We start from the raw sequence: 27,420 nt of genomic DNA, 5'->3' as shown, positions 1-27,420 counted from the left end.
AAATTTGGTGCTCTTCTGTAGGTGACATCCGGATGATCTCCAATCAGGTCCGCGATGGTGGTGTCGAGTTTCAGGATACCCCAATGTTTTTTCAAGATATAGACTAGATCACTGGTTTCAGTTGAATAAGTTGTGATAAGGCGTATTTTTGTGAAATCATTCTGAGTCGCCTTTGGTTTGTTTTTCAAGATCTCCGTACGATTTCTTTCCTTTGCTTTTTTGAGACTTGTTTGAATTATCCTGTCAGGATATTTTCTTCTTTGGAAGCGTACTGCCATTGCTTTGCTGTGGTTTTCAAAATCATTCTCTGCTGAACAGTTTCTACGTAGGCGTAAAAATTCCCCATAAGGTATATTCCATTTTTGATTGATGGGGTGGAAACTGTCCGCGTGAAGAACTGAGTTGGTGGCTGTTTGTTTTCTGAACAGGGTGGTTTGTATTGGGTTATTATGTACATAAATTTCGATGTCAAGAAATGAGATTTTGTTTGAACTGATTTCATAGGTGAATTGTAGATTGGTCTCATTGTTGTTCAAAATGTGGTAATATGTTGCAAATTCTTCACTGGTACCATCCCATATTATGAATAAGTCATCGATGAAACGCCACCATGCAATGATTTTTTGTACACGATGGTCGTTTTCGCTGTTCCACGCGATTTTCTGTTCGAACCACCCCATTACAAGATTGGCAAAATTCGGAGAAATGGAAAAGCCCATGGCTGTGCCTTTCATTTGCTGGTAATGTTTTCTGTTGAAAGTAAAGATGTTATTTTGTAAGCATAGAGTAATCATTTGTAGCAACATGGAGTTGTGTTGTTTGAATTGAATGTTGCGTTTGCCTAGAAAGAAGCTGCAGGCTTTTAGGCCTATTTCGTGTTCTATATTTGTATACAAAGAACCTACGTCCATTGACACTAGTTTATATCGATGGTTCCAGGGTATGCCCTCAAGTTTCTGTAGCAGGTCTGTTGTGTCTCTAAGGTAACTGGTTAAATCTTTTACTATGGGAGCTAGAAAATGATCAATGTAGTTGGAAATGGGTTCCATGATTGAACCGTTGGCGGAAATGATGGGTCTGCCAGGTGGTTTGTTTAATCGTTTGTGTACTTTGGGCAGGAAGTACATGGTAGCTTCAATAGGTTTTGTCACTAAGATATTTTTTCTCTTCTTCATCGATAAGACCCTCGTTATGCCAGTCATTGAGGTATTGATTGATGACTGCTTCAATTTCCTTAGTTGGATTGGTGCTGAGTTCTTTATAGCACGATGTATCCTGCAACTGATGGTTAGCTTCCCATATGTAATCTGCTTTGTTGAGAATTACAACGTTTCCGCCTTTATCAGCAGGTTTGATCTCAATTGTTGAATCCTGCTGTAAGTCTTTAAGTGCTAGTCTTTCCGAGGGTGAAAGATTGTCCTTTAGTTTACGTTGGTTGAGATTGTATAATTCATGTATGATGGCTTCATGAAACAAGTCAATCTTATTGCCCGGTAGTAGGGTAGGATAGAAATAAGATTTGAGTTTTTTACCGCTTATTCCAGCTCCCAAAGGTGGAAGTATTTCACCCAGATTGTCACAGGGATCTGTTTGTTCTACATCACCCATTGTTATAAGGGTGATCAGAGCTTGTTCGTCTTCAACTAATAATTCACTGGTCTGAATTGTGGCGATTTTCTCCCTTGTAGGTTTCGTTTTTTCCGCAAAGATTTTAACCAATTTGAGTTTGCGGATGTATTTGTAGAGGTCAATCTGTGTTTGGGCAAGGTCCATATGGATTTTTGGGCAAAAGTGGAGGCCTTTCTTTAGCAGTTGTTCTTCTGATTTGGTTAAATGACGAGATGAAAGGTTGATGACATTTAATTCCTGAGAGTTGGCACTGTGCTGTGTTTCCTCTTGCTGACTTGATGTCATTAGGTCCGTTTTTGTCTGCCCCGGGTTTCCATGGAGGTGTCGTTGCCTCCCTTGCCCTCTTTTGCCTCGCCTTGTCTTCCTCTGCCTTGACCTCTGCCCCTTCCTCTTCCTCTCCCATATATATATATATGTGTACATATATACACATATATACACATATATACATATACACATACATATACATACATATATATATATATATACATATACACACACACACATTATCTACTGGCGGTCGCCAGTAGATAGTTATAGTTAGGACCGTGTTTCCATAGGAAATCCGCAACATTCTATTTGGATTAACTTTGGCGCCGGTTGACGAATCCTCGGGAAATTTTCAAAATAGGTGGGGCGCTCCGCTCCGCTCCTACCCTGAAAGTCTCGGGGGGATTCGTCAAGCGGGGGCTGAGAAAAAAGGGGGGTCCCAAAACGCGTTTTCCGATGCAATTTTACATTGGGACCTTTAGTCCAAGGTACAGCCCGAACGGCTGAACAGAATTACTTGAAATTTGGCAGAGAGGTAGTCCTCAGCTCAGGGATGTGCCTTTTGCATATATGGAGTCAATCTGTTCAGTAGTTCCTGAGAAAATCAAAAGTAAAATCATATATATATGTGGGCGGAGCCTAACCATACATCTCATCCTGAGATCTGATTGGCTGTCAGCACTTCATCCAAGAAGTGTTGGCAGCCATCTTGGGACCAATATACATGATAGCACCTCATTAAAAAGCATTGCAGTTAATAGAAGGTTTTAAGACTTTAGTTACATTATAAATCATTTGTTGATGGTACCATACGCATTTTAGGAATTGTGGTATGTTCTAAGGTGATTTCACCATGTGAAAAAGCCTTCTGCTGGGATATCATGATTGAGAGAAAAATATTTTCTCATGCTTTTCCCACAGAGGTTTGTAAGGTGATCTATAAGCTAAACTGAGAGCTTATTTTCTGTAAATTCACATTATCTTTCTCAGTCATGTGAGAATGAAGTCTGACATTCTCAGTAAAACATGTACATCCAACAAGGGCAGAGACTGTCAGTTGATTCCTTTGTGTTCTACTGCAGCTTCCCAGAGTGTTCCAAAGAACAACTAGAGCGCTAACAGTCCTACTTATGATAAATGTATGGCACACCTGAAGCCATCTTGCTTGGATTAAAGTGGTAACTCTTAAAACATTTAATTTAAAAAGGAACAAAATGAGGGGGTTCATTTTTCCATAAAAAGTATGATTAGTGCTGCAGAAAGAAAAATTAGGGTACATTTTGAGTGACTTCTCAAATCCTCTTCTATTTCATTAAAAGATTCTGACATGCAGACTGAAACATGCACTTTCAATACCAGCAGCAGTTTTCCCTGGTGAGCAGTAGCTTTACTACAGTGATCTAATGAGCAAAATTAGTGCTAACATTCTGAATTTATGGCAAATGTGTGACACATCTGAATGCCTTCTTGATGGAATCAAAGTAAAAAACTGAAAGTATTTCCTACTGAGGAGACTGCAGTAAATGAGGAAATTAGGAAACTTCGTAACAAATAAGTCTCCCAAGATGGCCACCAGAGACAAAAGAGCCCAAATGTAGCCCAAAATCACCCTGATGTAGCCCAAGTATAGCCCAATGACAGAATGTCCCAGAGTGTTCTTAAGAACAACTAGAGCGCTAACAGTCTTACTTATGACAAAAGTATGGCACACCTGAAGCCATCTTGATTGGAATAAAGTGGTAACACTTAAAACATTTAATTTGCAAAGGAACAAAATGAGGAGGTTCATTTTGCCATAGAAATTATGATTAGTGCTGCAGAAAGAAAAATTAGGGCACCTTTTGACTTCTCAAATCCTCTTCTATTTCTATTTCATTAAAAAATTCTGACATGCAGACTAAAACATGCACTTTGAATACCAACAGCAGACTACCCTGGTGAGCAGTGGCTTTACTACAGTGATCTAATGAGCAACTAGAGTGCTAACATTCAGAATTTATGGCAAATGTGTGACACATCTGAATGCCTTCTTGATTGAACCAAAGTAAACAAGCATTGAAAATGCAATAGGTCTCGCCCTCGTTTTAAGTTAAAGCAATTCTGTTTGTAATTAGGTGGCTTTTTAGCTTTGCTTTTATTAGTGTTTTTCAAACTTTCATGTACATAACATGCATATGTATGCATATATGTATATGTATGCATGCATTTAGATTTGTATTTATATAGATATGCAGATTATATATATATTCACTGAAAAAACCATAGGTTTCAGACATGTTATAGTTAGGAATTAGCATTTAAAAAACCTTCGAAATTGACTGAAAAACCATAGGTTTCAGGGCTGTTATAGTTAGCTGGACATTTCACTTGTACAAAACGATTGAAATTCAGCTAACTATAACTCGCGCGCCCGCAATCCACTGCTGATGTCACATATTACATCATTCATGACATGGTCAGTGACATCACGGATGTCATTATCCAGTGAATGTGGTTTGGTTCGTTATTTAAATATGTGTTATATATATAGCAATCTGCATTGAAAAATGAGTGGATATATAAACAAATATCTGGATGGAGGATTTAGTAGCAGTAGGATTGACTGTTTACTGGACTAATTTATAGTGTCTCCCTAAATATATTGGATACTGACTAAACTGTGTGAATATCTGTATCACTTTGTCAGTTGTTGTGTAAACTGCTGCACCAGTTGGTTACTAGCTATGTGAAAGTCTATATTAGTTATTAATTAGTTAACTGAGTATTTGTATGGGAGAGTGAATGTGTGTGTGGTGGTTCGGTGGGGGGTGTGCGACTGCCCAAAGATGTGTGAATCGTTGATTCAGTAGGTATATGAGGTTAAGACTACATGTTATAACAGTTGTTTGGGTGAGTGAATATCTTCATGGGTTTGGTGATGAGCAAATATATCTCTCAATGGTACATGTTCAACAAACTAGAAAAATAAAAGGCAGTGTATGTGACAGTTGTATATAAATAAGTATACATAAGACTCAGTGATTGTATGAGTGACTGTATGGATAACTGTATACTTGTAATAGTGAGTGTATAACACACTAAGCATGAGTTACTATCAATATGAATAAATGAAGTGGTGTTTGTATAAGTATGTAGCTGAGTAAATGTAAGTATGATCCATTGTTTGCATAAGTGAGTAGGATGACTGCATAAGTGAATAGGATGTGTGCTGGTGTGTAATGTCGATATAGGTGTATAAGTATATTTGATAGTGTTCTATTCATCATTGACAGCATGTATGAGTGAATCTATAGGCAAGTGATTAGATGTGTGTGTAGATCTAGGAATCACTGAGTGGGTTTTTAGAAACTTGTATTGGTGCGTCAATGGATTCAAATATGGTACTCTGTATTTTACAGTGAGTGATGGAAGGTTATACTAGTGTATGATGAGGTGTATCTGATTGTCATGTGGATGATGTCATCAGTGATGTCATTTGAGATGTCAGTGCTATCAGTGATGTCACTGACCATGTCATGAATGATGCAATATGTGACATCATCAGCAGTGGATAGCGGGCGCACGAGTTATAGTTAGCAGAACTAACTATAAACAGAGGAATTTCAATGGTTTTGTACGAGTGAAATGTCCAGCTAACTATAACAGCCCTGAAACCTATGGTTTTTTCAGTGAATATATATATATATATATATATATATATATATATATATATATACACACACACACACACACCCACACACATTTCTCAAGTCCAAAGCCCCATTCACCAAAAGAAGGGTCCGACACTTCTAGGGTAAGATGGCATGTGGTATTTAATTACATAGACTGTGGCGCATAGTGTTAAGTTCTGAAGTTTGTGAAACGCTCAGGCAGACGTGTTTCAGCCGTGTGGCTTTCATCAGTGCCGGTGTCACTACAGTGGGGTGTTGTACCTAGGGGCCGGTTTGAAGATTCAGGTGTTCACTCCCATTGGATTACACTCTTGGCCCCTCCTCCATCTTGCAGTTACACCATGCGCTGCTCCCAAAGCTGCTTCACTGCGGTAAGTGTGTCAAGCTGCGAATGCCTCTTCAGTAATAAGCATTCGTACACCCAGTGGTGTCCCAATCATGTTGGTTCTCGGTCACCAAATCCGCCGTGGCAGCCTGTCGAGGGGATTATGGTGTTGGTTAGTCCACTTGCATGGCCCCTTCACGCAGTAAAATACAGCTACCTCTCTCCCCTTGCAGCCGTGTTACCACAATGGTATTTCATCTGTTGGGGGAAGGGTGGGGGGGGGGACGCGCTGTGTTTCGTGCACCATCCAAAGTTGCAAGCTGGCGCATTGCTCCTGACCGAGAGGGCTTGCCGGTTGCCAGTGCCTGCAGACTAGCTAAACATCAGGTCCGAAGCCCTACTCACCAAAACAAGGATCCGACACTGCTCGGGTAAGATGGTAAGTGGTACTTAATTACATAAAATCTGGAGCAGAGCATAACGCTCTGAAGTCCATTATACATAAATGTGGAATTATTTAAGAGTTTATGACTATCAACGAACATCCTGCCATGCGAAAGCCATTTCTTTACACCTGGACCTAGCTTTCAACATTTTGTAGCAACAACTCAGTATGGAGCCAGCATGTTCTTCCCAGTTTTGACTTCTTGAAGGTTTAGTGGCTTAGTAAATAATGTTAAATAAGATGCATGCACACAGTTTGAAATCATAGCATTAATTGCTAGATATTTGTGATTTCTTTGTGAATAAAGCTATATGACCACAAATAAATTACCCTTCAAAACTAGCATCGTGGCAGCAAAAGAGAAAATCAAAGCACTGCTCCAAGGATTTTCACCATTCAGTCAGATGAAACTTCATAATTCTCTTCTTAAGTCTTGTCACCTGCCTTGTCTCTCTGATCTTTCTATATGTACATAACTGACTAGAAAGTCACCTTCGGCTCTGCAAAATTAAAGAAATGTGAGAAGGCATGATATAGGACAAGGAAAAAAAGGTAAGGGGAATGGTGCAGCAAGAGAAGTAAAGAAGAGGGACATATGTGAGGTTGGGAGAGTTGTAAGGTGAAGAGAAAAAGGGTGAGATGTAAACAGAGTAAGAGGAAAGGAGAGGAAAGGAGGGTAACAGACGTTTTAAGGCATGAACAAAGTGGGCTCTGGCCCAGGGCCCCTTTCCTTTCAGAGGGGGTTTGATAGAGCCAACCCTGTTATACAGTCTTACCCTGATAACCTTGAATAATTTTTAAACAGATTGTTTCAAATACCGTTTTCTTTTATTTTGAATGTGGAGTGCTGTGTTAAAGTCTATTACAAACATTTTGCAGAGAAATGTGTTTATCTTTCTATGCTACATCCATAATAAAACAAAATCAAAACAGATACTGTTATATGAGAAATGGGAGGGTGTCACAGATTATCTGCAGTGATATTAGTGACCTGCTGCTGTATTACAATATTGTTACTATCCCTGAATATTAGATGTAAACGCTTTTAGAATTTGGTTGAGTGCGCAGGTGCACTCAGTGACCCTGCCAAAGAGGGCACGAAAAAGCTGAAATTGGATTGTAATTAATTAAAAGTTGTTCGAACAGAGGCCCCAAAATACGTTTGCCCAGGGCCCCCAAAATCCTTAAGATGTATATGTAGAGGGCGGAAGAGGAGTGTGTTATACTGATGGTTAAGGTATAGAGACAGTTGAGACAGAGAGGTGAGTTATTGAGAAGTATAGTCATAAAGGTAGTGGTAAAGAACCGAGGTAATGAGAGTATAGGAGGTGTGAGGTAAAGAGGTAGTGAGGTGAGGCAAAGATGTATTAAGACTAAAAAGTAGTGAGATATGGGATAGAAAGGGTGAGTTGAAATATAGACTGAAAAGGCGGTGCAGATAGAAAAGAGGAATAGCAAGAAAGAGGAGCAGCAGAGGTGAGGTAGCAAGGGCAGAGGGAGAAAGGGGGAGGTGAGGTAGCGAACAAATTATGTAAATTGAGAACTGAGGCAATGAGAGAAAGAAAGGAGATTAAGAGATGAGGAAGACACACAAGAGATAGGGTGAGACCTCTGGTAGAGAAACGGTGAGGTATAGAGAGCGAAACAGGAAGAAAAACAAAAAACAAGCACTGAAGTGGAGAGGAGGTGTGAGGCAAGGAGAGTTCAAATAGAGGTGGTGTAGAAGCAGAGATGGAGGGTTTGGAAGACAGTCAGAGCGAGAGGTGAGGTTGTGAGTCCGGTAGAGAGAGGCACTGAAAGAGATGGGAGGTAAAGATCAGGTAGAGACAGTAGATATAGAGCTGGATTCTCCAACAAGTAGCTAAGATCTACTGGTGGATCTCCACCCATATTTAAGCAACTCTCCTGTGTGCAGTCCAGCCTACTAAATTAGGTGCTTTTACTAGATTGCATAATTATGTATACCAAAATTGAGTGTGTATTTGAGCTGAAAATGTATTTATTTTCAAAACTCATTTGCTGATGTTTTGTGAAAAAATTTCTACATTTTCAATACACATTTAAAGCTGATATTTGAGTGATAAATCATGTGGTGTTGGGCAGACTTATTACTAATATCATAACATTACTGTCGGGGGCATTGCAGTTCTCGCTGCTATATAATACTTCTGTTGAGGCATTAAAAACCGATGAAGCCTTTTTTACATTTCAGCTGGCAATCCTGCCTGATGTACGGAGGTGATCAATGCTAGTGATCTTGCATATGGCAGCCACTAATGTAATCTCATCTGGAGTGGTCACTATTACAATGCCACTACGATTAGTAGCTCGGAATAATTTTCACTGAACATAAGCAGCTCTTGTTACAAGAAAGTTTCAGACACCGGATGCACAGAGATTGGGTAGATACATAATGATAAATAGAGTCAGTAGAGAAATAGAGATGGGTATGTACGAGAGGTGAGGTTAGGTGAGTTTAAGCGAACAAAAAGTGAGGCAGAGAGAGGGGCAGGAATTGGATTGGCGTTGGAGAGGTTAGGTGCACCAAAACATTAAGGTAAGTAGAGCGAGATAAAGCAGAGCGAGAAGTGTTTGAAAGAGAAGAGAAAGGTAGAGGGAGAAGCAAAGTAGGCAGATGAAGTTAATGGCAAATTAAAGGGACGTAGACAGAAGTACAGAGAAGGGTGCAAAGAGGCTTGAATAAGGTAGTCGAGAGGAATGATAAAGCAATAGGTGCGGTATTGAAAGAAGCAGATCTAAGCGTAGAGAGTGGGGAGGTAGGGATAGGTGGAAAAAGTCAGAGGTAGAGATAGTCCGAGAGAGGGAGTGTGTTTGAGACTGAGAAAGAGTTTGAGAGGTAAAGAGTCCTCTATCCTGATCACTAATTCGGGGCCTCTGAAAAATTGCCCATGCCTTAAAAAGATTCCTTTGACTATAGTGAACTGTGATTTATGTACATCTGTGAAATGATAGCATTCCAGAATGCTGCTCAGCCAGATCATGATGAGTTGTAGCATCATGCGATTGGTCCCAGAAGCTGAAAAGTGAAGGAGGTGACAAGCAGATAAGAGTATAGTGCTCTTAAGTTCAGAGGAATGGTAGCAGCCAAAGAGCTGCTGGGCATGAACAGAGGGGGGCTGGCCAGTGCTCTGTATTTCATTGGAGCAGAGAGACTGCCAGGACTGAGCAATAGAAGTGCTCCTGGCACACTGACGTTCAGAGTGGAGCCACCAAACACAGGCAAATAGCTGCATGTGACAAGAGTAGAGGGGTTTCACCGCAGAGTTGCAACAGTTGCGAAAAGTATCATGCGGCCAACGTCCGCAAGTACACTGCAGTATTACAATACAACTGCAAGCACTTACAAAAAATAAAACAAGTCATGCTGCCAAAGCAAAGAAAACTCTTATTAAGACTCTTTTTCACAAAATCCCAATTTAAGCCAGCCCTGCAGCAGACAATGTACATATCTGAGAAAAACTTTGGGTTAATACCCTAAACGTTATGGACAACTAGGAAGCCAATGCCTAAGGGAGCTCAGTCTCTTTATGTTGTATTTGTGAAGTCATGAGATATGCTAGACAGCTAAAGCTATCTGGAGCTGAACCTAAAAATTTAAAATCACTGCTGATGGCTCTTCACTGTCTTGTTAAGTCCTGAGCGTTTTGATATGAAACACAGACTGATTTGAAATAGAAAGAATTCCCACCTCCAATGCCAGGCACCTCAGGGCAGTTATTTCATCAGGTTTATAGGTGGGGCTCTTAACATCAGTTTTTTAATAAGAATGATAAAGCTATGGGGGACACATTTCTAAAGTCCTGATAGAAAAACATTCTAATGAGGAAGTGCTTTTATACATTATATCCCTAATCCGGACCGGGTACACCTTACAGCTGCAATGGTAGGTAAAGTTTACGGACTACAATGGAATTTATATCTGTTGTCTGTAAATCTGTAGAGTGATTTTATGCATTTCATGAGGAAAGCTATTAGAAGTTATTTTGATATGTTTATTGAATCCAATAATTAGACATTGTAAGAGGTTGGTGGTCACATTAACAAACTGAAGTGTGTATATAATATTTAGCAGAATAATTTGGTTGTAGTTGTGGTGCTTGCCTCTTGATCAAATGCATATCTAAGAAATAGGTTCACACATTCTGCAACCCTCAACTTATTGCAACATCATTATTTACATAAGGATAGATAAGATTAAAACGATTTCAAATTTAGAAATCTACCAAACATAAATAAATGCAGCATGTTAAACAATGACAAATAAAATGGATTGCACTTTGTAATCCTGATTGGGGTGAAATGTACTGTTTGTTATTGGTTACTTTAAAATGCTTTTGGGGCTGAATGAACTGTTCTTACATTGATCAATTTTCCGTTTTTTAGTGAATTTTTTTTAACACATGCGAGACTTTTGGCTGTGGGGTATTGGATTTGGGTAGGAAAATGTTAACATTTATATAGTTGAAATTGTGTAATCTACAAGTAGTGTTGGTGGAAGGATACAACCATGAATTGTTTTAGTTTACTAAAATTGTCCGTTTTTATCTTTGCTTTTTTTTTTATGAATGAGAAATGTGTGTAAACATTTCTATGAGAATATACTTTTTGGAATTAAAGCACTTCTGATTCTGAAACAATGACAAGTTGCCTTTGTTCTATAGAACATTATTCCTGCTAAATAAAACATCATTCCAAAACAAGCTTACCTCCTCCAGATGTCTTTCTACTTTTAACTCCTCTGTTTCCAACCACAGATATCTCTACTTCTTTTTGTGGCATGTGGGCCAATTTCTGCATAAAAACCTTTTCTAATGTTTGTGCCATTAAGACGATGTCATCACCTGTCTGACAAAAAGAGAATGCGCTTAAACCGAGATGTTATGATGGAATTAGGTTAGATGTTATGATGGAATTAGGTTAGATGTTATGATGGAATTAGGTTAGTATAGGTGGTATGCAGGGATCCATATTCTGCCATGGCTGACAGTAAATATAAAACACACACACAAACACTATACATGGACAATAATTCATAGGCTTTGATTATGGACTGGTCATCAAAAAAAGTAAGGAGCAAGGACAATTCTGACAGATGGCCAGCCAATGTCTTGGATCTGGCCCTTTTTTTGGGGTCCTCCCCAGATCTTGGTCTTCTCTTACTGAACCAGTTTTTGTTGGAATTAGCACTCTGTACACTGCTAACCTTTGCTAGAGAGCTTGTGCTCTCGCCCAAAAACATGATAAAATTGGCTTAAACTCAATTAGGTCAGGATCGATGTCTTGCATAGTAGTGGAAAGACAGTACGTAGGTTGTGCGACGTTGCTCTCTTCGGTTTGAAGACGAATTGTTTAGACAGCACCATGGACTTCATAAGGAGACTCAATCGATTGGCTAGGATAGTATTTGCACATCGCAGTTGATTAATGATAGTGGTCTATATGACTCACAGACGTCTACCACCTTACCAGGCTTTAAAAGGGATACAATCAGGGCCTCTTGCATGGAGGGAGGAAGAATGCCTGATTCTTGCGCCTCTTCATACAAGGCTTTAAGGATAGGGATCAGATGGTCAGCATATGTTTTATAAAACTCGGCCAGGAAGCCGTCAGGACCAGGGGCATGTCCCGAGCATAGTTGCATAATTGCTGTCCTGATCTCGTACCCCTCAGAAACAGCCGAAAGTCTTGCTGGACATCACTCAGCCAACCCAGGGCCACATTTTCTAGATAGGCATCCAGATCAAGGGCCTTGGATCTGTGGGTGGTGTAGAAGGAAGAAAAACTTTAAAGAAAAGTGTGAAGAAGGTTTTACGTGCCTTTCTGAAGGCCTCCTTCGGAGTCCCGAATCTCAAGTATATAGTTTGAGAAGCGAGGATTACGGATCATCTCAGCTAGGGCCTTCTTGGTCGCGCCTCTTTCCCATAACGCCTAGCTCAATGGTATCTGTTCTGGAAGAGGCATTCACGTTCCGCAGTAACTTGATAATTGGAGCGGCTGTCCCAAAATGTAGCTTTGACATTCGTCTAATGAGGGTGATGGAGTCACGATTCCATGGATTTAAAATCTGTTTCCATCTCTCTGAGACTATTGTGAATGTCACACAATAGGTCTCTACCTTTAGCTTTATAAATACCGTGAATGATGACTTTAAAAGTCTCTCCTACAGTCTCCAAATTCGGGACTGAGTGCATATTCTGTTGGAAAAAGTCTTTGATGTCCTGGCACAACTCCTCTCCAGAGGGAGTGTCTAGCAAAGCGTTAGGAGGGAGTCTCCAGAACAGATTGGGGGGGACTTTGCGGGGGGGGGGGGGGGGGGGGGGTTTGGCAGCCAGAGTTACATGAAGACCGGAGAATTGTCTGAATATGTGGGGGCTAAACTTTGTGCCTGCACTAAACAGGTGCTATGCCCTCTGGATATGATCCAGTAATCCAACCGTGACCAGCTGGAGCATACTAACGAATGAAATCTGCCTTCCTACCTTCCTTGAAGGATTCATAGTTCTCCAGGCGACTAAGATTGTGTTCCCTAATAACGTCCCCCAAGTGACGATACGCAATGGTGTACTGGTGTGCTTGTGGATGGGATCTATCCTGTCTCGGGTCGATCGTAAGACTGAAGTCTCTGCCCCAAATAATGTGCATAGAGCCTATATTAACGATCAAACCCTATACGCTGATGAACTCCGGATCATCTGAGTTTGGTCCTTAACCGTTTATCATGGTCACAGATTGGGCAGCAGATCTTCCCCACAGAATACAATAACTGCCTGAGGGGTCTAGCATAGATGCTTCCATGACATAAGATGTATTTTTTCGGATTATGATGGCTGTTTCATAAGAGTACGAAGAGTATGTTTAAAAGCTGCTATGGTCTGGAGCCAGGGCATATATGCGTTTCCTGAAGCAGGGCCACATGTATGTTGCGACTATCTAAATAAAGCTAAAATGTGACGAGGTTTTCATTGGTTCCCCAGTCCTCACACATTCCACGTCAGTAAGTTAAATCCCGGGCATGATGGACAATCAGTCATGTCTTATCGGTTGTGATTGCAATGGAAGTAAGGATTGTCCAGGAGGGCTTCCCGAGCCTACAGTGGAGAAATACTGACATCCAATATGCTGTACTGTGCGTCTTGTAACTAAGTTACCTCAACATATTCCCACCCACCCACCTCCCACAACAGCAGCCCAATCCTGCTGGAGACAAGCACCCTTAACCCTAAAAAATGATCCCGAATCAAGGTAACAGGCGTTTCCAGCGAAGGAGACCGGAGTTGAAAGGTGTCAAGAAAAAGAAATGAGGATAGTAAGGAGCGAGCCCCGCCGCCCACCCCCTTGGTAATGAGGCTAATAATGATGCTGGGATACTGAAAGAGTGATAGTTGAATGAGAATAGTGATAGAGAGCAAGAGAGGAAAAGAAGAGAACACAATATACTGTATCAGGGGTATCGCCACAGGTCAGGGCTGATCCGCCTCAAGTAAACAAGGGCAGTCATGGGCAGCCCCATATTTTCTGCAATGATGCCAGCAGTTTCCATCTCTGCAACAGTGGTGTCTGCCCCTTTATTATCTGGCCACATCTAGAGACAGTAGGCAAGTTTCGGACGCAGCATAGCAGGTTATTACCCTAGAGTCCATTTAGTTTTGAAGAGAGGCATACATCTCAACCAGTCCGAGGGAGAGCGTGTCAATTGATTAGCGCGCCTACCAGTTCATGATGTGGGTCACCGCCTTGTAGTTCAGATTGTGCTAGCCCGGATCTAAAAGGGGAGATGCAGATATGGCCCTTGGAGACTCCTGCATGCTCGAGAGCGAATCCCAAGCAAGACGTTGTAGAAAGCCCCTGGCCCACTGTGGATTAGCAAAGAAGTGTTGCTTTCCCTGATGGGTGACTCGGAGGTGGGCCAGATATAACATGGCGTAGATGATGTTAGCTTGTTGGAGTTTCCTCTTGACCAGAAGACATATCTTCCTAGCTTCTTGGACCACCAGAGTGAAATCAGGGTATAGGGCTATAGCATTACCTTCAAATTTGTTGTGCGCCGTTCTCTGGCCAATTCTTATATTGTTTCTGCGTGAGCGCACTTTTAGGTCTTTGCCACTATGACTTTCAATACACGCTCCATGTTTAGAACTTGATCCTCCCTCCGCGAGGAGGAGTCTTCCGGCTCCGATATTTTATGTTCCACCTCCCCAGCCGTCCGTAATGTTTTTTTCCAGTTCTTGGGCTAGAAGTCCACCCTCATGTATATGGATGCCATCTTGGACTCTATAGATGTGAGACTCTGTTTCATTGCGGTGAGGAGTGATTTCATATAATCTTTGCTGGACGGCTGGTCCATCCCCATTCGCCATGGTGTGATCAGCATTATTGCCGTGGGTTTGGGGTGAATTGTGGGGCTCAAATGGTAATTTTGATTGCTTCTCCTCCACCCTGCCCATATCGCTGGAAGTATGTAGGTTGCCTCGCAAAGTGGCAGGGTAGACGCAGCACAGTCTGGGCATGTCGCTTTTCAAGTCTCCTGCACTAATAGTAGTCATTGCCCCTTAATGGTGGTTCTCAGGTTTCACTTCTTTCTCTCTGAACTGCTGAAGAGGTCTTCAGGACATGCTCGACTCCACCACACACTGCAGGTCCCTAGTCAATTTGAGGGGCAGTGCCATTGAAGAGAATATGCAGCAGGTTAGTGGCGAATGGTTGAGCCACTAATGTGAGGGGCCTCGCCCCTGATCAGGCAGACTGTTAAGGAAGGATGCCAAGACTTGGCCCAGGTCACGAGCCGTGTGGTCGCATGGCCTGCCTCTGTTCTGGCCCACTGATCACCGCAGTCCAGTAGGGACACAGCCGCTCCGCCAACTCCCACCTCGGGGCCAGGGACCAGACTCCACGATCGGGTCTGCAGGTATCAACTCCAATCCGGTACCTCCAAAGGTCTTCTACTATTCGCAGCGGGGTGCAGATGGGGATACTCTGCCTCCCGCTGCGGTCGACTGTCCGATTTCACTCAGGGAAGCAAGTCACAGGTTCCTCCACCCCGCTCCGCAGCGGCCGCCATGCAGGGAATACGGAAGGTGTCCCGAGCCTGTATGCCCACTCTGGTATTCATCTCTCCACCTAGGTGTTTACCGAGAGATGAACTGTCCAACAGATCGCAGCATGTCAAACGTTGTTCGCAGCCAATTTAATAAAGTTATGAGGCTATTTGGGGCAGGATTTTGTCAATTATTGGCCCAGGATAGCAGGAGCCTCACTTAAGTGCGGCCATCTTGCTAGCCTGCCCTCTAGCACCCCCCAAATGGCACATTTAATTTACTTGTGAGTCCCTAGAAAATGATATCCAGGGGCCGTAAATTAAATGCTACTGATGGGCCTGCAACACGTATTGTGCCACTCACTTAAGTACCACTTTAAAACATGTCTCAGGCTTGCTATTGCAGCCTGTAGTGCAGGGTTTAATACTTATAAGTCACCCTTAAGTAGGCTTTAAAGGCCAATAGGGCAGGGTGCATTGTATTTGAAAAGTAGGACACGTTTTACATGTCCTGGTAGTTACCTTATTACATTTAATAAGTGATAACTTTTAATAGGGGGCAGATAGAAACATGGTGTTTAAAATCAAATTAATTGCAATCTAAAATTCTCTTTAATGGTCAGATTTTAAGTCACAATTCTGAAAGTGCAACCTTTAGAAAGTTGGTATTTTCTGGTCCTGCCATTTGTGCCTTCTGCTAATGTCCTCGGACAAAGGACAGTGAAAGGCTCAGCTGTTGGAGTTTATGTATTCCTTCCAGACAGTGACTAAAGGAATTGGGTGTTAAGAGGATAGACCATCCTGCTATGATGGTTGAGATGGAGTCGTACCCAGCCCCACCTACATTTCAAAGGGCTTTGCCTCCTGCACACACCAAGGAGCCCTTCACTAATCTTTTGTTAACCCAGTTTTCTTGGAGCCTTGAAACGGGAAGGGAAGAACTTTCCAGATTCAGATATGCGGGTAGTCTAGGGCATTCCCCCACTTCAAGGCCTGGTAGCAGGTATAAATATTGGACTTACAAGGCCACTATTCAGTACACTCCTGGACCTATGGAAGACTCCAGAGTCTATTTGAGGTTTGCCTTGTTCTTAAGATGGCTGCTGTGCTGCTTGAGGCCTGCATTGCTGCTTGAAGGAAAGAAGACCATGTCCTTGAAGCTGGGACTACCAAAGTGACTTTAAGAGCTAGCCGACTGGCCTCCTCTGTGAGCTACAGTGACATAAAAAGCTCCAAAGAACTTGAGACCTTCACCCAGTCTCTGCTGCACTAACCCCCCAAATGGTGCCTCCAAGTCTGGGACCCTTGGAAGTGGTGTTAGATGTGCTGCTCCTGCATAACACTAAAACTTGGGACTTAAAAAAATTTCACCGAGAAGTGTCAGAAGCACGGACAGAAGAATGGGGCCTATCTACCAGCCTATCCACCCAAGGTGCATTGCAGTTGGTTCGCCTTCGCAGTATTGCATGCTACGCTTCTTCTCTGCAGCACCAAACCCTATTGAACATGACCTCCAAGCAAGGGTATCCGGCCTCATGGAACCCTAGTCAGCTACGGCTTGCAGCTGTGTCCAGCTGGAGGTCTTTGACATCCAAAAACATGTTTAAGGCCAAAGGAAAAAATCTTCACCTGGCTCAATGGCAAAAGGCTCCCTATTGAAGATGACTACAACCTCCTCGGACTGGAAATCTGTTTTCTCCCACTTGTGTGACCAGATGTCTACGGTTGGCGCTTTGATCTTCTAGGTACTATTTTTCACTAAAATATTCAAACATTCAGATCCCCAGTTTTACTGATTGGATTTAATTTGTTTTTGTTTCATTTATTTGACATTTTGTCTATTTTCTAAATTGGTGTGGTTCACTGTATTACTGCTTTACACAGTGCCTCAAACTTCAGCCTGCCTTTTTGTGCTGGGCTACCAAAGGGTTAAGCACAAGTTAATTTAGTGGTGGCTTTTTGTGGTTTACTCTAAGAAGAATTGTGGTTGTTGGTTGAGGATGGTTTCTACCCCCCTCAGTCATTAACCAGATTTCTTACACAATGAATGATTGCAATAAATCAAAAACAATTAGACTGGTCTTGGTGACAAGCATGATCCTGGAATTAGTTGTCAGGAGAGAAGATTAAACGGTTAGTAAAAAAATCTTTGAGCACACGTATTGTCACGTGTGTTCCTCTGAATACTTTACAGTCCGAGAAATAACACAGCAATATGAAAGGCGGGACTGCAAGTCTTCGCTACTGTTCATGACTCTGCTATGGAAAGTTGGCCTCATGAGACTCCTTCACGCTATGTGGCATCTGACAATAAATGCTATTACAATACAATCTTAATCGCCCAGTCATGGCCTAGTTCAAAGGAGGTGGTTGGACGGTTGTTAATAAACAACACTGTAATAATTAAGCATCAGCAGAGCCAATAGGTCTAGGAATTTTAGGTGAATGTACTCATTGTTTCAAAGTACTTTAGATGAAAGAAAGGGAAAGCTATCAAGCATAAATTGCTTAGGGAAAAGGTGAGACATCTTAAAGAATGTTTGCCACGTGGTCATGTAATTCAGACATGAAGTCACCATCGTCTTCAAATAGACGCTGCAGGGAATTCACTGGCCGATGAAGCCGCAAAAGCAACGCTTCAGACTTCTGTAGTAGCTGCAATTACTGGTTCACATATGAGAGTTGATGGTTGCTGTCCATGCTTCACACACTGGCACATCTTTACCTAAAATATTTCCTGCAAATACTCCTATCTACTGAGTACCCAAAAGATACCTTTTGCTCGTATTTCCAGAGTGGGGAATTGAGTGATACCAAACCAAGACCGCAGATTAGAATGTATCATAGCTGCTCACGAGGGTTTAGCTTTTGCTCATGCCAGTGTGGGGCTACAGTTCCTTTACTGAATGAATAAGTGATTGATTGATTTATAAAGCACAACGATACCCTGAGGTGTCTAGGCGCTACCTGAAAGCACATACATTTGGGTACGGGGGGGATGTGTATTTTATGCTCTGAAGAGCCATGTTTTAAGTCTCTTCCTGAAAATTAGCAAGTTAGTCTCTTTCTTAAGAGAGGTGGGCAGTGAGTTCAACAATTTGGCTGTGATCGTGATGAAACTCTTGCCACCCCACTTGGTCTTTTTTTATCCTGGGAACAATAACATTTCCGAGATCTGCTGATCTTAATGACCTAGCCGGGACATAGAGTTTGAGATGGCTAGCTAACTGGGTAGGGCCCATTTGATTGAGTGATTTAAAGGCAATGCCAAGGGATTTGAATTTAATCCGCTTTGCTACCGGCAGCCAGTGAAATTGGAGGAGAGCGGTAGTTGCAGACTGTTTTGGGAACTACTAGGAGAACTGTGGCTGCTGTGTTTTGTCCGATCTTTGCTTTTTGGATGCTGCGTTTTGTTGTGCGGGTAAGTAGGGCATTGCAGTAATCAAGTCTTGAGGATATCAGGACGGATATCAATGTTCTAGCGTAATTGAGGGTAGTACCGGTCTCAAGATTTTTAGGATGAAAAAGCAGCTCGATGTGGTGGAGATAATCGGAGCTTCAAAGGACACACTATTGAAACACTATTGGTGAATTGGCCTCTACAAACAAACAAAACAATATGTCCTTAGCTGTGACATTTGTCAGTAAATTAATTGTTTCACTGCAGCTCGCCCGCCACGGACACCTCTCTTGGTGTCAAACAAACCAATGGCATGTGTCTATCTTGACAACTGTGGACCTCTAAATTCGGATGCTTCATTTAAATGTATTCTATTGCCAGTGGATTTGTGTTCTAGATTTCTATTGCTGTGGCCACAGCGATTGGCTGATTCTGTAACGGTTATAAAAGATTTGCAAGCCTTTATCAGGACATATGCAGTAGCTGCATTCCATTCGGAAAAGGCCTCAGCGTTTGCCTCTAGGGCTTAGCGGGATACCATAAGAACCCTTGTGGTTGTGCATTATTGCTCCCCCTATCATCCTGAGGGAAATTCGATAGTGGGAAAGAAAAAACACGACTGAAAGCAGTCTTAACAGCTACAGTATTAGGTTCATGTCGTAGTTGGGTCAATCACTTGCATGGAGTCCAGAGAGCTTTAAATTATCTCCCTAGAAGAGCCTTGGGCAGCCAGACCCGCTACCAGGTCCTATTCGGCATCCAGATGTACATTCCAGACCTTGATAGTCCTAGCACAATAGCAGCAGATACGCCTTTTGACATAAATGAACTTTTCCCTCTCTTATAGGACCACAAGACTTCCAAGATGAATGCTCAAATCAAATGAAACTACTAAACAGTCTGCCACTGAAAAAGTGAGAGCAACCAGCAAGTTCTATCCACATTCCTAAACTTGGGGAGAGAAGAGTACCGAAAAGAAGGAGTTTGGCCCATCATATAGAGCACCGGTGCTAGTTCATGGTATTGCAGGTACCAGAACTGTGATTTTGCCATCACTTTCAACAGTTTTATCCATCGACCTAATCAAACTGCATACTGTGGCTAGCAGTACACAGTAGGCCATGAGAGCTCCTGGTTAGTTACCCGTCTCCCCTAACTAGCATACAGGAAATACCTCTACAAGAATTAAATAATACAGAAAGTACTACTCCCCATATGGGGACATCTGATAATGAAGTTCTACTACTTCCTGTTAGTGCTGGTGCCATCGTAAACACACCATATGTGAATTCACAGTCTTTGACTGCTATTCCTAACAACAAAGTTGTTTATTATCAGCCACCCCTGGAGGTAACTGCCAGTTATACTGTCGGGTAGTTCCTATAGTAGCCATGCAGGACCTAAGCGTTTGGATAAACTGTGGGATTGGTGGCAGACTGGTTCCGTGCACCCCACGGAGAATGTTAGCCTGTTTGCATTAGCTAGCACAGTGCCACTAGTGTCTCCTCTTATCGGGGAGAGAATAGTTTCTGGCAACCTTAGAACATGACAATCCTGATCCCTCAGGATCGTGGAAACAATGTACTACTTTTCACTCAGTCACTCATGCTTACTTAGTTTATCTCGGAGATACACAGAACAGACAGTTGGGGAGTTTCAATAAGGACTTATTGAACAGGCGTTATTCTTGTGCAGAATGTATAAGCTGCAACAACCAATAGACAGTAGCAGAGATATACGATTAGCATTACAGTGAATATAAAAGAATAGTACAGTTCTACCATCTTGCAATAAGCATGAATGAATACATGAATATAAAATGCATGAGAATCTGCCCCCCCCCCGTGGGGGGCAAAAAGCCCACTAGACGCCAGTCATGGGTACTTGGGCCTCCCACACGAGTGAAGCACCATTTTTATCGGGAGACTTGGGGAAACGCTGGGCGATAGGAAATTTGTGTCAGCCTGGTGATGCCACAACTTTCCCACACAAACATGTGATTTTTTTCAGCTAAATTTCAGGTTTGCTGGGGATTCTGGGTAAGAAAACATTGGGGGATCCATGCAAGCCATACCTCCCTGTGGGTTTTGAAGGTTTCACAAGGTGGTCGCAGAGCCCCGGGCCAAAAAGTCATGGGACCCCCCTTGCAAAACCAGGTCGTTTTGTGATAGGCAATCTTGATGTCGCCTCAATACGTTTTGGGCCCTTGCCTGTCGCGGGTACTTGGGCTTCCCACACGAGTGAGGTACCATTTTTCTCGAAAGACTTTGGGGGAGGGGGGCTCTGGGTGGGTGGAAATTTGTGGATCCACGCAGATTCCAGAACTTTCCACCACAGAAATGTGAGGAAAATGTGTGTTTTATTTTTATTTTGTTACAATTTTTTAGGTTTGCAAGGGATTCTGGGTAACAGAACCTGGTAAGAGCCAGTCAAGTCACCCCATCCATGGATTCCCCTGGGTGTCTAGTTTAAAAAAAATGTATAGGTTTGCTAGGTTTCCCTAGGTGCCTGAAGAGCTAGGGTTAAAAAAGTACAGCTAGGTACTTTGCCAAAAAAGGGTCATTTTTCACTGAAATTGTGATGTGTCCACGTTGCGTTTTGCGTCGTTTCCTATCGCGGGCACTAGGCCTACCCACACAAGTGAGGTACTATTTTTATCGGGAGACTTAGGGTAATTCAGATTTGTAAAGCAAATGTTATTACCTATTGACTTATGCATTTCTGCCTTCCACATGAAAGACAATGTGTAGAAAATAAGTCAGAAATACATAGGTGTCTTTCATACCGATTTTCCAAGTATACATTTTCCCAGAATAATTGCTATATACCCGGTACATAATAAAATACCATTGCAAGTCGCTGCTCAGTTTTTGGCTCTGGGTTCGTCGGGTTCTCGGTGAACCACAAGTCCTATATATCCCAGAACCAGTAAGGTCCAGCGGATGTAACGGTATATTGCTTTCAAAGAGCTGTCATAATTAGAAGTTAAAGGTAAAAACGTTGACACAAAAGTCTGTTTTTTTCAACTAATTTTCAATTTTTCCTATATTTAACTGTTAGTTTCTATAAAGAATCCTTGAAGGATCTACACAAATGACCCCTTGCTGAATTCAGAATTTGGTCTACTTTTCAAAAATGTATAGCTTTCCAGGATCCATTATTGCTTTTATACCCATTTCTACCATTACCTGGAAGGAGGTTGAAAGCACAAAAAATAGCAAAAATAGGCTATGTCCCAGAAAAATGCCAAAACTGTGTAAGAAATTTTGGTTTTCTGACGAATGTTTGTCATTCCCTAAAAGTTGGGAAAATGGTGATTTCAGCCCCATAAACCTTTTTTTGATACCATTTGCAGGGAAAAACAGACGCTTTCATTTGCAGCAGTTTTTCCCCCCAAAAACCAACATTTTGCTGTATTTTGTCTAATTTCTGGGTCCCCTCCAGGGGAATCCACAAACCCTGGGTACCTTTAGAATCCCCATGATGTTGGAAGAAAATGACGCAAATTTGGCGTGGATACCTTATGTGGTCAAAAAGTTACAGGGGCTTAAGCGCGAACTCGCCCAAATAGCCCAAAAAAGGCTTAGCACGGGGGGAGGGTGGGGGGGGGGGGGGGGGGGAAAGAGGCCTAGCAGCGAAGGGGTTAAGTCACAGTCCTAATTGAGTTTCTTTATACAAGTTGAATTTCTACACGTGTCAATTTTTATGGAATGTTCCAAATTTAGTTACGTTTAGTCGAAAGGAAAATCCAAATTCTTTCCCAGCACACGATGAGCCAATTATAGATTAAACGTCCTGGCTGGGAGACTCAACATAATCGTTGCTTGCTGCTGCAGGGGACGGTCCTTATAACACCTCGCACAGTATGTTAATGGAGCACAGCTGATATTCAGTACTGCCAATAGCTGGTTTAGAGGCAGTCGGTGCTGCAGTCGATACCTGGGTGCTAGTGGTGCTAGAGGTGGAGCTGAAGCTCACCCCAGTTGTTAAAGGCACCAGCGGGTTCTCAAGGAATGCAGTTATCAGTATAGGAATATGCTGGGGACATTGCAAAGTATGAGACCTCAAGGGTTCCAACCTGGTATTCAAGTCCGCAGACGTGTCCGTTGCAAGTGTTACACAGAGGTCCAACACGCATTCGTCACAGCAAAACAGGCATCAAAGAACAGGTAAGATGCAGTCCATCCAGACTGGTCCAAATGATAGGAACCAAGAGGCGCTCAGTTCCCGTAGGCGAGGTGTGCTCAGATGCTGTACCATGCGTTCACGGTATTTCCGCTCCAGGAGCGCTTTTGCCATCTCGTTGGTGATTGTCATCCATCTGCTACGCAATGGACGGACCAATCAGATTCCTGCTATTGATAGCAGGATCAGAGGTAGACCTCAAAAAATCCTTCCAAATACGGAGTGTATAAAGTTTGGAATAACTCAGAGGATTGTCTGAAAGGTGCTCAGAAATTCTGACCCTATGGTCTGAAATAGGTGTACAACACCACTAGTATCAGACATATTAAAGATACGACTCACCATTTCTGCGAAATGAATGGGGCAGTTTGTACGTATAAGTGCCTGTATCTCAGTCGAGGTCCTTGAGAATTGAAGATCAAAGGTCTCTCGAGCGGAGGTTAAGGGTACAGTTTGCTGTAAAAGCATGGCTTTCAGTATGCTCAAAGTATCAAATTGTATAAAAGAAACCTTTAACGAAGGTTATAATGGCGCCTCCCTGACTGTACTTGTTAGGGGAAACAATACTTGCATACAGCAAGTAACCCTGGAGTTCACAGTGATCAGATAGGCGATGCCTGGAAGCATCCCACAGCAACCTTGATCGTTCAGCATCAAGTAAATCCCATTCGAAAGCAGCCGAATACTGGTTTAATCACAGGAGCTGGAGTCCCTTTCATGTGGCAGGACAAGTTTGCTTCCGACCTCTTACAAGCTCCGTGCAATGAAATGTCCTGGCACATGAGAGAACTGCTTAAAGCATTCTTGTAGTTTGTACCACTTAGAAACACTTCTCGATCCCCACTCCGGCATCAAAATCTATATGTTAAATCCCAGGATTCCTTAATGTATGCCTTACCCATCCTTTTATATTTGCTCTGTTCAAGGCAATATTGAAACTGAAAAGTAGTGACCGGTAGAGTTATGTGGCCATGGATGAGCCACTCAGTAGACGGAGCTTCCGCAATTGTAAATGGTGGGGGTCCAGTTTTTCAATTTCATTGTATATTTAGCACCCCTTTGTGCCATTTCAACTTGTTTATCTGTTAGATTATATTCAGAAAACAGTTGTAATGTTTATAAAACGCCAAGGCACCTAACCTGCACAAAAAGATTGCAGCGTCCAGCTCAATAACATGATAGAACGTAATTAAGATTGCCCGTGTTGCAATATGGCCAAATCTTCTTCTAGGATGTCTATCGCAGAAGATGCAATGTTGCCGAAGGAATATATCCTGGAGGTCAAAGTTGTTAACCCATTGATACCACAGCTAACGATTTTTCTAAGTTAATACAGTGTATTTACCGTGTTCTCGCCGCGGCCTCTTGTTAGGATATTTTCCAGATTTCATTAGAGGCAGCATAAATGTCAGCATATATGAAACGCTTCTGACGTGGTTTCCTCGAACCTTGTAAAAAATCCCTAAGATCCATGTCTTGTGAGAGTAAGGATAAGTTTTTCACTTCTGTGAGTGTTGAGCTTTCTAACCAATCAAGGCACAACTTCCCAACACTGTAGGATGTCACTACCCCAGGGTGTTTTATTTGTACTTAACGTGGGTCCGGGCTATAGATACTAAACCCTTCGGTGGTAGCCCAGAATCTTTTCTGACAACTGTTTGTGTCTAAGGGCAAAACCAACCATTCTTTCAAATTAGGGTCTGATCTATTGTTCTACGAAATGTAATCTATTGTTGCCCCTTCTTGTGAAGTCAAATTTTGCCACCCTCCCATCTGTGATGGTATTGGAAATCGTGGTGTGTCCAGGTCCTTGATCTTGGCTAATCCAAGACAGGATGTCTGTTGCAGTTTCGTTTGGAAATATCCTCTGCTGTGGAATGAGGCACGCTCTAAATAGCGCTTATGTTCCCTGGACTTGCCAGTATCTAGAACCCCAGACTGATTTAAAGTCTATTGTGTCTTTCCATAGGTCAAAACCCTGTTCAGACAGTTGGGCAATAAAGGAAGCAGAGTAAACCTGTTTGGTGTTTGTCAACATAATTTTCAGTGCCGATGTTGGTGTAACCTTATAATATGAGGTCGGGACACTGGTGTTAAAGTCTGAAAGATATGAAAATTTCTGTGCAAATGTGTGCAAACTACTTTGAGGTGCTGTAGGGCAATGTTCCCACTGGTGAAACTCAAACATTTCTAGGTGAAATAGATGTGTGCAGGAAATGATGACCATAATGTTGGTAACAGTACAAAGTGTCATATTCTGAATTACCTTCTAACATTTCAGTGTTTGGAAATGCAGCAGTTTTTTCTTAATCAAACAACATGTTATTAACAGTTTTAGAGTCCCGATCATCAGAAAATGTACTGGCGGTAATGATATCACTTAATGAAATTTTAAATATTATATGAGAAATTTTTAAAAGTTCAGTCGGACCGAATATTTTGAAATCAACCTTGCCCCAAACTAAAGCATCCGGTATAGGAACCACTGTGATTTTCACTTTTGAAAAGTTTCTTTGTTCACGATGAGACGATTGATGAGGCTTTAAAATCAAATTAACTTTTTGGGCTATAGAGCTTTGTTGAAGGTATTGTCCATTAATAGGAATGCTAAAAGTTATAACTGAACCTAACCAGAAAATAAAAAATAGTATCCCAGTAATTACCCAGAGTTCTAACCAAGGCGATACCAGGTAAGTCTTTTTGAGAAAGTTCAGAAAGTCTTTAACCTGCTGCATGAGTGATTTTAGGGCTGGCGTCATTTCAGATTCACTTGGATCCAAAGAAAACGTATCAAAGTTCATGACGTAGCCAGCAGTTTGATCAATTGTTGGAATTGCATCGGGATTTGTTAAAATCGTATTTTGCTCTCGTCGAGGTATGTTGATTTAGACGTCTGTATTTGGTCTGATTGCAACCTGATTGTTGCTCTGAGTTTGATTTTGAAGATGAACTTTGGGTTCAGGTGGAACGAGTTCCATAGCATTGTTGCATAGTCCTTCATTCCGCACAGGAGGCTCTTCAAACAGGATGAGTCTTTCTGTTTGAACTTCTTGGATTGTAGCTAGAGGAGGGAGTCTACTACTGTCGAGTCCACGAGGCCTACTGTTCAGTATCGGCTACTTAGTGTGGTTTGATTAAGTCAATTGAGACAAATCTTTTCTCCTTTTTTCCAGCAAGAGGCGGCAAAAGTACAGTTCGTGTTCCTTGCAGTGCTAGGACCGGTACAGGCTTTCTGTAGGATGACCCAAATTCTTTCTTGTCCGCTATTTTCTCTCTGACCGGATCCCCGACTTTGGGATCCAGACAGGTCTTGCCGTAACTGCCTTGACTTCCCCAGTGGCGTTCTGTTTAGTGTGGACGTTACTTTGTCTTGTCCTGGATTCTTTTAGCTCCTGTAAAACAACCAAACGATCATGGATATCAAATCAAATGGTTTCCCATCCGCCACTGCGCCTTCACATTCAAGATCAGGTACCCACATTCTTGTCCCAAATAGGACCTCATATGGAGTGACACCCCCTAAAGAACTTATTAGCTGGTTGTTGAGGGCTCTCTGTATCCCATATAAGTTATTGGCCCAACTACCGCCCTTGCCTGATACCCTAGCTTTAAAGATTGCTTTAAGTCCCGGTTTTTCCTCTCCACAACCAAATTTCCCTCAGGATGGTACGGAGAGGAGTACCACAATGCTACGCCCATACTTTCCGTGGCCTCTTTGTAAGCCCGAGGGCTAAACGCCGGGCCACGGTCCGAATGCAACGTGCCAACTGCGTATTTCCCTATAAAGTCTCGCAAATCAGTTCGAGCGTCAGCCAAGCGCTGAGGCCAAACCCACAGGAATATTGAGCAGGAATCCACTGCAACCATGATATACTTGTAAGCCCCATCAGATTGTAAGCGGTGGCAGTATTCCAGATACACACATGCAAGAGGTTTGTCAGATATTAGAAACGGTGTCTGCACCGGGCGTGTTATGGTGGAGCCTTTCATCTGTTTGCAGATGTCACATTTCAAGACATAGTCTTTAGTTTGTTTTGTTATACCTGGCCACCAATAGCGCTGTTTCAGTAATGAAATAGTTGCTGTAACGTCTGTATGTCAAGAGCCCAAACCCTCGTGTGCTGCTAGTATTAAACCTTGCCTATGATCCATATTTGGTATTTCTCTATCCCCCACTCCAAGAATCTGAGCATATGTAATATTGTTCACATCTAACTGGTAGGAGTACTTGAGTGGACATTTTTTTGGTGTTGCTGAGCTGCCCTTGCGTGAAGCAATGACAGCCACCATTATCTCACCGTCTATTCTCGTTTTAGAATGAGTGATTGCCGCTACGGAAGCCATGCGTACACCACCCTTCGCGGCTTCATCAGCCAATTCATTCCCTTCAACGCGAACGCCATCACGTTGATGACTCAGTGTGTGTATCACGTGAGTCGT

General features: G+C 42.4%; 1 protein-coding gene across 4 annotated transcripts in view; it reads right to left on the bottom strand.

The window, feature by feature from the left end:
- Positions 1-27,420, bottom strand: part of BRDT (bromodomain testis associated) — a 1,895,586-nt gene that overhangs the window by 1,507,982 nt on the left and 360,184 nt on the right. For all 4 annotated transcript variants that reach the window (XM_085602176.1, XM_085602174.1, XM_085602177.1 and 1 more), the window contains one exon: positions 11,068-11,206. In XM_085602176.1, the coding sequence (XP_085458302.1) occupies positions 11,068-11,206 (139 nt within the window). The remainder of the gene's footprint in view (positions 1-11,067; positions 11,207-27,420) is intronic.

Source organism: Triturus cristatus, chromosome 4_2, assembly GCF_964204655.1.
Source record: "Triturus cristatus chromosome 4_2, aTriCri1.1, whole genome shotgun sequence".
In the NCBI taxonomy this organism is placed as follows: domain Eukaryota; kingdom Metazoa; phylum Chordata; class Amphibia; order Caudata; family Salamandridae; genus Triturus; species Triturus cristatus.
Note: the sequence above shows the minus strand (reverse complement) of the source record. Positions and strands in the feature narration are given on the sequence as shown.